The sequence below is a fragment of the Buceros rhinoceros genome, unplaced genomic scaffold (assembly GCF_000710305.1).
Source record: "Buceros rhinoceros silvestris isolate BGI_N320 unplaced genomic scaffold, ASM71030v1 scaffold11541, whole genome shotgun sequence".
Lineage (NCBI taxonomy): Eukaryota > Metazoa > Chordata > Aves > Bucerotiformes > Bucerotidae > Buceros > Buceros rhinoceros.
Window position 1 is genome coordinate 1 of NW_010392534.1, and position 10,138 is coordinate 10,138.

General features: G+C 49.7%; 1 protein-coding gene across 1 annotated transcript in view; it reads left to right on the forward strand.

Moving 5' to 3' along the window:
• Positions 1–574: 574 nt before the first annotated feature.
• The window catches only part of MYCBPAP (MYCBP associated protein), a gene marked incomplete at both ends in the record, with an annotated part of 10,606 nt that continues 1,042 nt past the window's right edge, over positions 575–10,138 (forward strand). Inside the window, 15 exon segments of the mRNA XM_010144525.1 lie at positions 575–699; positions 1,292–1,655; positions 2,737–2,907; positions 3,231–3,346; positions 4,084–4,234; positions 4,491–4,606; positions 4,924–5,024; positions 5,668–5,779; positions 6,112–6,301; positions 6,789–6,976; positions 7,549–7,695; positions 7,877–8,158; positions 8,959–9,080; positions 9,657–9,781; positions 10,022–10,138. The exon segment at positions 10,022–10,138 is cut by the window's right edge and continues 15 nt beyond it. Of these exon segments, the coding sequence (XP_010142827.1) occupies positions 575–699; positions 1,292–1,655; positions 2,737–2,907; positions 3,231–3,346; positions 4,084–4,234; positions 4,491–4,606; positions 4,924–5,024; positions 5,668–5,779; positions 6,112–6,301; positions 6,789–6,976; positions 7,549–7,695; positions 7,877–8,158; positions 8,959–9,080; positions 9,657–9,781; positions 10,022–10,138 (2,427 nt within the window).

A 10,138-nucleotide genomic window follows, 5' to 3' on the forward strand; every position in this document is an offset into this window, starting at 1 on the left:
CACGCAGAGACCCCGCCTTTTTTTATTCTTAGATTTTTCTGACCTAGGCGAGTGTCAGGGAGCCCGTCCCAGCTGGAGGGACTCGCGGGTTAGGGGTAAGGGGGTGAGCACATCCCCAGGGGGCTGCCACAGCTGCGGCCTGGGCCAGGGGGCGCTGCCCTGCACCCGGCTCTGCGGGGAGGTTTTGTACTTCAGAGATATTTTGCTTTTTAGGAGCTTTTGAAAGTGCCATGGCTTGCTGTCTGAGTTGTGCTGGGTGAAAGCACTGCAGCTGTGTGCCTGAGCTTGCAGCTGGAGTAGGAAACTTCCCAGGAATTTGTTCTTGCACCTGTGGGAAGCACAGGCTGTATTGACCTCAGCTGTTGTCTCTCATCTGGAAGAAAGCCTGAGGCAGCTGAGCCTGAGTGACTCATTTTGGTCCTTGTACCTTCTCAGAATTTGTTTTTCCAATTACAAGAGAAGCTGAATTTAATTGTTCTCTGTAACCCTAAAAAAACCAACAATAACAAGGTGGAAAGAGGAAGATGGGGGTTTTTGGGAGACTGAAGAGGAGGTCTCTTCGTCTGTTTTTCAGACAAAAAGGAGAAGACACTTGAACTATCCTCCTCAACAACTGCAGAAGAGCCTCAGCCTGTTACGTGTGTCCTGCAAGGAGATGACATCCAGGCACTTGCAATTAAGGTGGAGGACCTGGAGAAAGTATGTATTTTACTGATGAAACAGCTACCTTAGCTGATGCTCTTCTGCCTGCTGAGTGTTCGACAGAGGGTGCTAACCATTCACTTACAGCAAAACCCACTCTTGGAGTTCGGTTCTCATCCCATTTTGTCCATCCTGCTCTTTATGACTTGTCACATCGTCAGGTTCAGTTGTTACAGTAAAGGATTATCAATCCTTACACGATCTTTTCAAGCAGAAGGATAAGACATTTGCTCTGTCAAATTGTGTTTCCAACTTTCTGGTCTAATAAGATGTGTAAGTTGTTTGGTAACTATCACAAGGTCCCTTCCAAAACTCTGGTCAAACTGTGTGAGTGGCAGCATTTGACACCAGTGACACAGCAGAAGACTGTTGGGAAAGCGATTTAAAACTCTCCTTTCCCTGCTCCAGTTAGAGACTCCGGATGAGTGAGACAGTACCTCAGCTGGTATCTCAGCAGTGGGGTAACAAGCTGCGCAGGGGAGGAGCAGCCTGTACTGATACGACTGCACTGTGTATCCTGGAGGGACCGGGAGGAGTGAAGGTGAGTCAGTACGTACTTAACTGCATCGTGACTGTTTGATTTCCAAAGCTCCATGCTCCACACCTTCCCCACGATGCTGGGAGAGTTGCAGTTAGGAGGAAGTACCTCATTCCAAAGTACCGGCCCAGAGAGACAAAGAAGGAGTCCCATCTCCTCGTAGCGTATCCTGCTTTCCCAAAGGCGCCCAAGGAGCCGCTGACTTTTTCTGGTAGGGTTAAACTTCACGTCCTGTCTCTGGCTTTTGGTTAAAGCCTGGCTTTAGTGACCTGGCTCTAGAGCTGGGTTTGTGTGTGTGTGTTTTTAGGGCCAGGGCTGTTTGGCGATGGCTGTGAAGAGGTTCTCCCCCACCACATTTTGGGAAGTCTCCAGGAGTTCCGGATGGAAGCCTTAGCCAGAGGAAACGCTCAGGTTGGTTTGTGAAGTTCCGAAAGTGCTGCTGTGCAGCACTTTTCTAGAGGTGGAGTGCGGTGCCTGCGGTACCTTTAGATGCTTTTCAGAACCTATCAGGATTATGTCAGGCCTGAGGTGTGGCTTTCCCAGCCTCGTCATGCTCCGCGGGGAGGGTTTGCCTTTGGAAAAACTGCCTCAGCAGGTTTTGAAGTGCGGTGTGCAGGACGAGGTCATGGAAAGAACAATCACAGAGGCTTCCTCTTCCACACACACTTCTGCTGATGACGTCAGGCTTGCAGAGGAAGAGCTGGTCTTGCAGCAATGCCAGTGCCCAGCTTGGTGTCATCTGCAAACCGACTGAGGGCGCGCTCAATCCCCTCGTTCAGATCGTTGCTAAAGATGTTAAAGAGAACAGACCCCAACGCTGAGTCCTGGGGACACCACTGGCCACGAGCTGGGTTGAACTCCAGTCCCCACCACGCTCCAGGCCTGGTCATTCAGCCAGTTTTTTATCCAGTGAAGAGTGCTCTCATCCAAGCCCAGAGCGGCCAGTTTCTCCAGGAGAATGCTGTGGGAAGCAGTGTTCAGAGGCTTTACTAAAGTCTGGCTAGACACATCCACAGCCCTTCCCTCAGCCACTAAGCGGGTCACCTTGTCATAGCAGGAGATCAGGTTAGTCGAGCAGGACCTGTCTTTCATTGCCTCGTGCTGACTGGGCCTGATCACCTGCTTGTCCCATACATGCTGTGTGATGACGCTCAGGATGATCTGCTCCATCACCTTCCCCAGCGCTGAGGTCAGAGTGACAGGCCTGTAGTTCCCTGGATCCTCCTTCTGGCCCTTCTCGTGGATGGGCATCACATTTGCTAACTCCCGTTGACTGGGACCTCCCCAGTTCGCCAGAACTGCTGGTAAATGGTGGACAGAGGCTTGGTGAGCGCTTCCGGGAGCTCCCTCAGTACCCTCAGCTGGGTCCTGTCCGGCCCCATAGACATGTGTATGTCTAAGCAGTGCAGGTGGTTCTCCTCCCCTCTCCTGTTGTAGTTGTGGTGGCTGTGTGTGCACAGGGAGGTTAATTTAATGTTTCCTTTCTCTTCAGCTAGCAGATTATATTGAGGTTTCTTGTCCGGGTGTTACTGCTGCAGCTTTAAAAGAGGAACGTGGAGGAGAGAAGAAGAAAAATGTTCATCAGACTCCACTAGCAGAGCACAAAGCTCTCCAGAACTGGCACCGTAATATGGTGATCAGGAAAAAGCAGGAGAAATATCTAGGAGGTGAGAAAAAGCTGAGCCCTCGATCTGTGAAGGTCTGTGTGCAGATAGGGGTGGTTTGGTGGCACCACGGCAAATGCAGTGGTGACAGCCAACCAGGGTTAACCCTGCTGCCCTTAGAGGCCACTTCCATGTTCTCATTGCTCCCCGCACTGCTGGTGCTCGTGGCCGTGGATGCTGTGGGGAGGCGAGCTGGTGGTTCTGGCTGGGGAAAGGGCAGAGGGTTTGGTGGGGGACAGTGTGAGGGGGTTACACGTAAACAACAGTAGCAGTACGGGGTGTGCCCAGAAGTGCAGCACCAATGATGAGATGTTTCTTCTTTATAGTAATTCTTCAGAGGCCGGAGAATGAACTGCTGATGAGCATCTCGGAGGATTACAGGCAAATGCAGGAAGAACGTGACCTCATTGACCGCAGTCTCCCTGCCCTGCTTCCTGGAAAGGTGAGAGCTCCACTTCCTCTGCATCCCAACTGCTCTGCACTTGTGAAAGAGCTGAGAGACGGGTGTTGTGAGTAACATCTCTGAAAACCTGTCATTAGATACTTATTAAAGCCACTCCAAGTCCTTCAGCCTAGTGTGCCAGCAGAGCTTTCATGACTTTGAAAATAAAAACATGAACTGTGCTGTCGGTGTGAGGCAGAGGAAAGTGGTGCTGTGCTTGGGCTCCTTGCTAAGAACCTGCTGCACTTGGGCACGTGCCGTTTCTTGATTATCACCAGAGACCGTCATGCCCTGGGCAGTGGCATGGGCATGTGCTGCATTGCTGGTTCAGGGACAGGAAGATCTGATAGCTTCAGGCTTGAATTTTAGTGATTGCCGTGGAGAAGGGGGTACAGGTAAGTCAGGAGGGTTATGGAGTATCCTATGTTAAAATATCTTTTTGTGTTTATAGCAGTATCACAGAATTTGTATTTGTGCGAGGCCTTATTTTAATATCATTTGACCTTCATGTAGCACTAGATAGAAGAAAATTCTTCTATCGGGTTGTCAGCAACCTGAGAGAAGTTGTGGGTTGCTCTGCAGAAAGTGCTAGCTTAAGGTACGTTTATAGGAACATTTTAAAATGCTCCCATAAGCCGAGTTAGACCCCTGCTTCTTCTTAGCCTCCAGTTCCTGTGACAATAGCAGGCAGCTGTAGAGCTCTAGAAGCTTCAGTGGAGGCTTGTTTTTGGCCCTAGGGCTACCAAAGAGGAAGCGAGTTCTGGATCCAGCCTGAGCGTATTGGGGATGAACTCACAGGCCTGACGCTGACACTGACTCGGAGAGAACGTGGCTGCCCAGAGCCCGTCACTCACGTGGGGAAACCCCGCACTGTCCGGCTGGAAACAGGTGAGGGAACGTCGCAAAGGGGTGATTCCACAGAAGCAGGGGTTACAGGTGTGGAGGGAGCAGCAGGAAGAAACAGTGACTGCTGCGAGTACAGAGGCTCACGTTAGAGTTGTCCCTTGTGCTGCAGCACAAGCTACATCCCAGTCATCTTTGGAGCTTGTCTTTAAAACACCGTGAGACCAACCTCTGGCAGAGAGTGAAGTTGATAGGCCTGTGCGTTTGTCGACAGTGACCCCCTGTGTGGGAATTTCCACAGGTCTGAAGCCTCCAAAGAGCGTCCCTTTCCGTGTCACCTGGGATAAGAGTCTTTTCCTGAAACATCGACGGCAGGCGCTAAAATCTGTCCTAGCGGAGCTAGATTTTCATAAGCCGGTAAGACTAGAGGAGCGAGGACATTCTTTGTGTCTCTTGTCAGATGCTGTAGAGTGACATAAAATTGATCTGAAGAAGCATTAGGAATCTAAAGCTTAGCTCCACAGTACTTTTCTGGGAGGTTCCCACATCTCCAAAGGGCCATGCCCACGACAGAGTTGTCTGCCCTCCCGGAGGGTTGCGGGGAGTGGTGTAGGAGCCTCAGAACCTCTGAACCAGCAGCGTGCAGCTACCAAGGCCTTTCCTTGTGTTGGTACATTTGTTTGGTATTTTAATAAAAAGAAAAATGGTGAGCTAGTTGTTTTTTGTCCATCCAGGATCTGGATGGGTTGGAGGTGATTGGTAAAGGACAACCTTTCACATCTGTCTCAACAGAGCCTTTTCTGCATTCCACCGCCTCTGAAGAGTCTGAGACCCTGTAAGTTTTACTCTGTGGCACAAATAAAAAATTTTGGGTATGCACCACCCGTCTGTAAGGGTGTCCTTATCCAGAGCGGAGAGGAGTCTCCACTGGGCCGCAATAAAAGGCATGTTCTCACCAGATTCAGGAATCAAGCAGTTCTCCTGTGCCTTGGGGCTCTGTGCCTAAGCAGCAAGAATCAGAGAAGTTTTGGGTTATTTTTGGGGGTTTTTTTTGAGGCCCTTCTTCCAGCCTTTGCTTCGTGTGGCTCCAGAGCTTACATTAGGCTGGGTGGGGATTCTGCTCTGAATTGCCTTCATCCAGTTGTCTTTCTTCAGCCTTCCATCACCAACTTGCCTTTTTCCCCCTGTCCTGCTCATCTGTAATGGTCACAACCTGAGGGTTCTTCTTATTCATGTGCCCTCAGCCTTCCTTAGGTAGATGTCACTCTTCAGTATCTGGCTGTCCTGTCCTCCCTGATGGTGACAGGTAGCCAGCTGGAGTTCACCACATCTGCAGGGATCCGTCCCTAAAGAGCTGACTGTGGAAACACATTAGCTGGGATTATTTCTTATAGGGTCTTTAAATCACGCCCGGTTCTGCCCTCTCTGAAAGTGAATTTCACTCCATGAGAACACTGACTGGCTCTTGTTTTCTTTAGCAGTGACTCCTTAGGAGACTGCCCCAGTGTGGTTCCAGGAGTGGTGCTGGGTCCGTCGTTAGATTTCTGTGGCCAGCCGGCTCGTTGGATCAACTGCATCGCTTCCTGCAGGGTAATTGTGCACTTTTCGTTGTTTAATCACGCTGAGCCTGCCTGAGTTCCCAGTCTACAGTGAGTGTCACTCCCAGGCCAGAGATTGGGGGATTTATTCTGGGCGTTTCCCTGTGTTTGCTCTGGACAGATGCGGAAGCAGAAGGGGTTGCTCTGCCTGCGGTGTGAAGCTCAGATTCCCAGGTGCTCTCTATGTAATGGCCATTCCACTGGACCTACTTACCAGTTCTTTTACCAAGGCTTAACCCTTTAGTTGTGATATGATTTCAGGCAAGATAAATCCTGCCAGACAGACTAGAAGTAGCTATCTTTGGCTCTTCCTCTTCCTTGTAGGATGAAATTGGCATTGCTGCCCGGATCACCTTTGAGACTTTGGCTGGTGAGAAAGCAGAAAGCTCCCTGATGGTGAGCAATGATGGCACGGCTGCCGTCTGGTATCACTGGGTGAGGCTTCCCCAGCAGATTCCCTCCAGAGAAACCAAGGGGATGAGGATGCAGTGTTTTTACTTTGACACCAGATCAGGTATGAGAGCTGCCCATCTCCGAGACCTTTGTGCGTAGACCAGAGAGGACAGACTCAGCAGTTACCTGAGACAGGCTGGGCAATTATCCTTAGGACCCACCCTGGGCGTCGGAGCTGACTCACCCCAAGAGAGGTGTGGGGGACAGATCCCTTTCATGGGACCTAAAGGAAAGGACGTTGCTCCTATTCCACCTATGAATGTAAATGGGTGGCATATTGAGAAGTGAATCATTTTCTGATGGCAAACTGGGCTTAACGTGCCAGGGAGAGTACTGAGCTTGCTGTGAAAGGAGCGTGCTGTGGAAATAAGACCAGTTCAGTAGCATGGTGACTGGGAGTAAATCTGGAAGGAGATGAAGCGTGATAACCAGCTAAGCGATGGGGAAAGTCTCCTACAGAGATAAGGACACTCGGGGTGGGGCTGGAAAAGGGTCAGGTTAACCAGGTGGCTTCTTGCAGACCGATGCATTTTCCTCTCTCATTTCAGGTGTAATTTTGCCTGGGGAAAGCAGGAAGTTTTCCTTTCTTTTCAAGTCAGAGAGAGCAGGCATTTTCAGCGAGTCCTGGGAATTTAGGACACATCCCCTGTTATTAGGAGGAGCTCTGCTGCAGGTGACCCTTTGGGGAATTGCTGTGTATGAGGATAAATTGGCTGACCTCAGAGAGAAACTGGAGGTAACCAAGCATGTGACTGGGTAACTGTGAGCTTTGAACTTCATATGCAAATAGAGGATAAGGGTGGGAGGGGACGACATGGTATTTTTATTGCTGTGCAGTTAGGGCTGGGAGGTGATCATCTGTCTGCAGAACACTCGTACATACTTGAGCAGGTTTGCTCAATAAAATGGAAGCACTCTGCAGTCCATTGTAATGTCGTTAATAAAGACGATAAAGACGTGACTGTGTCTCCTAAACTGTTCACGCTGGCCCTTTAAACAATGACTTTTCTGTTGGTAATGAATTTCATTAGTTACTTAGTGGGGATGGGACTATGTATCGTAACTGTGATAGCGGTTAAGGCATAAATTGAAAATTACACTTTGGAAAGTATAGTATGGGGGGATTTGTAGGGTTTGTTTGAAAAGCTGTTGGAAGTGTTGCTCTGCCTGGTGGGGTTTGCAGTTGTTCCTGTAACTCTGAATAACACGTGTTGTTACGAGCGTGGGTGTGAATTTCTTTGTGTGTCTGAATATGGAACGGGATGAACGGGAAGAAGAACAGATGTTGTTCTTCTTGTGGTGCCTCAGAGTGACCTGGCTGCTCGAGAAGGTGCTGCTATAGTAGAAGACACGTTGAAGGACCTTCTTGTCCGAATTCGGACCCCAGAGCGCGCTCCGTCTCCTGTGGGTACCTATGTCACAGAGGAAGAGTTGTTCCACTGGAAGAATCCAGAGGCGATGTTTGCTCTCTGATGGGCTACACAATGGAGATAGCAGGGAGGGAAGACCAGGGAGGGCTGGTGCATCCCTGGGTTTCTGGAGGCCACCATAGTCTGTCATGGTGGCCTTAGCAGTGAGGTTTGTGGAGGAAGGCCATAGCTTCGTTTCGCTATTTACCTTTTTCCTGTTGTCACAGTTGCATTATCAGCATGGAGTGGTGAAGCAGCTGCATGAACTGTGGAGACAGCATGTAACCGTTCCTTCAGCCTCTGAGGAGAAAGTGCCCCCGGGCCAGAAAAGGACTGTGGGGGACACACAGTGCCAGGAGGGTACCTCAGAGGCATTCCTTGCTCAGAACAGCACCACAGAGGTCCTGGGCTGGAAGAACACACTCGAGGCTCCGAGTCAGATGGTGAACATGGAGGAGGAAGAACCAGGCCCCTCAGGATGGAATCTCTCCTTCCAGGACTTCAAGCAGGTGGTCACTCACCCCTGTTCCCACAAGTGCATTTCCCCTTAGCCTGGCCCACCCAAGAGTGAGCCCACCCCCAGGTCTGCTTCCAGCGTGTTCCAGTTAGAGGTGATTTTTGACGTGTGTTCCAGGACAGCACTTCAGCTCTGGCCACGCCCTCAGTGCTCTTGTAGAGAGATTCCCGAGAGCCACTTTGAGGGCTGTGGGCTAAAGCCGAAGAGAACCACACAACGTCATGGAGATTTTAAGCTCTTTCCCCATTAGCTTTCTGTCATCCCAGGGCTGAAAGCGAAGGGAAGGTTAATCTGACAGCCTCCTGTCTTCCCCAAGGGCTCCTCTCCTGGGAGAGTCCTCCCCGTTCACCAGGGAAGGGGGCCCTCCTGACAGGCTGCAAACAGAGCACAGACCTCCCTAGATGAAAGCAAGAGTGGTTTGGATTCTGTCAGCACAGTTTTTCTGTAGTGCTCTCTCTGAAACCTCTCTGCTGCTTTTAGAACGGATCTTTTCTTTGAGAATCCCTGTTCTCGAGCACACCAGTGATGTTACAAATGACTTACTGTGAGTCTAACTGGGGGCACTGGGATTGCTCCCCAGATCTTGGGTTGTGTGTGCACCTTGGCCAAACCTCAGCCATACAGGAGGCCACACCTGGGTGTGTAAGTGCCCGGTGCAACCTGGTTTCAGACTGGTGTGCAGGAAGAGAGCTGTGGTATGCTCCATTGAGCTGAGGGCCCACAGGCTGGGAGTGAAGACAAGAGAAGCGGCTCTCTCTCTCTCCACGGATCCTGTCTTTTCTCTTGCATCAGGCTATAAAGTCGATTCCCAAGGAGGAGCAGCGAGAAGCAGCACTGGCCCAGCTCAATACTGCAGTGCTGGAGCTGTGTGTGGAACAGAGGCCAACGCAGACAGACCTTTTGTATCAAACCTGGTGCGTAACCTTTGCAAGATAAAGCTTGTAAATGCATCGTGTGATCCGTAGCCTTAGCCAGCTGCTGCAAGCGTTGTGATTCAGAGTGCAGATATTTATATGAGGTCTAGAAACCTTCTTTACGCTCTGTTTTTGGTTTTTTTTTTTTATAGATTAATTGTAGCAGTTGTCTAGGACCCAAATGACTTTTTTTTTCCTCTGGAGATAAGTTTATAATATTCAATTAATCTGATTTTGGGGATCATACAAGATTATTTCTGGCAAGATTATTTTAGTCTATATTTATGAAAGCTTGGGTTATATTTATGAAAGCTTTGGGTAATTTTCTATACCCTTTTCCTCAGATAACTGTATCCTCCCTCATGCAGTCTCTGTTCTTCACTTGTGCTTTCAGACTGTAAACACATCAACAGCTGCTAGTTGCTTCTAAATTTGACGGGTGCAGGTTCCTCTCGCTAAACACAGAGCAGGTCGATGCTGGTTTGCCAGCGCGTCAGGTGGAAGAGCAGGGGATGGAGTCTCACAGTAATATTGATGGTCTGTTTGTCCTTGTCTCCCTTCTGGTGCTTTCCTCAGCCTCCAGCTGTGGCGTGAAGCAGTCGATGCTCTGGTGAGTCGCTCTCAGAAGCTGCAGTCCCTTCTTGGCTTGCCCGAGAAGGACACCTCTGTTGATGTTCTTCCAGAGGATGCTCTTCCAGAGGGTAAGTGGTAGTTCGAGCACAGCGACCAATTTCTATGGACTACTAGAAACCCAGAAAATGTGCTGAATTTCAACTGAAATGGCAACTTCATCGGTTCCCCCTCAAAGCTCAGACGAATAAAAAGAGGAAAATACATTGCAAAAGTAATAGACTTCCACTGCATGAATGCAGTGGGCTTGTCTTTCTGGGTGTGAAAGTGTTACTTCTGGGTAATTGAAATTCCTTCTTTTGTAGTGGAAGTAAAGCAACCTGTCAAAGGAGGAAAGGAAGACAGAATATCCACTAGGAAGGAAGAGAGAAAGCCCTTTGGTGGTAAGGATAAAGAAGGCAAGAAAAGAACAACAAAGGCAGCAGGGA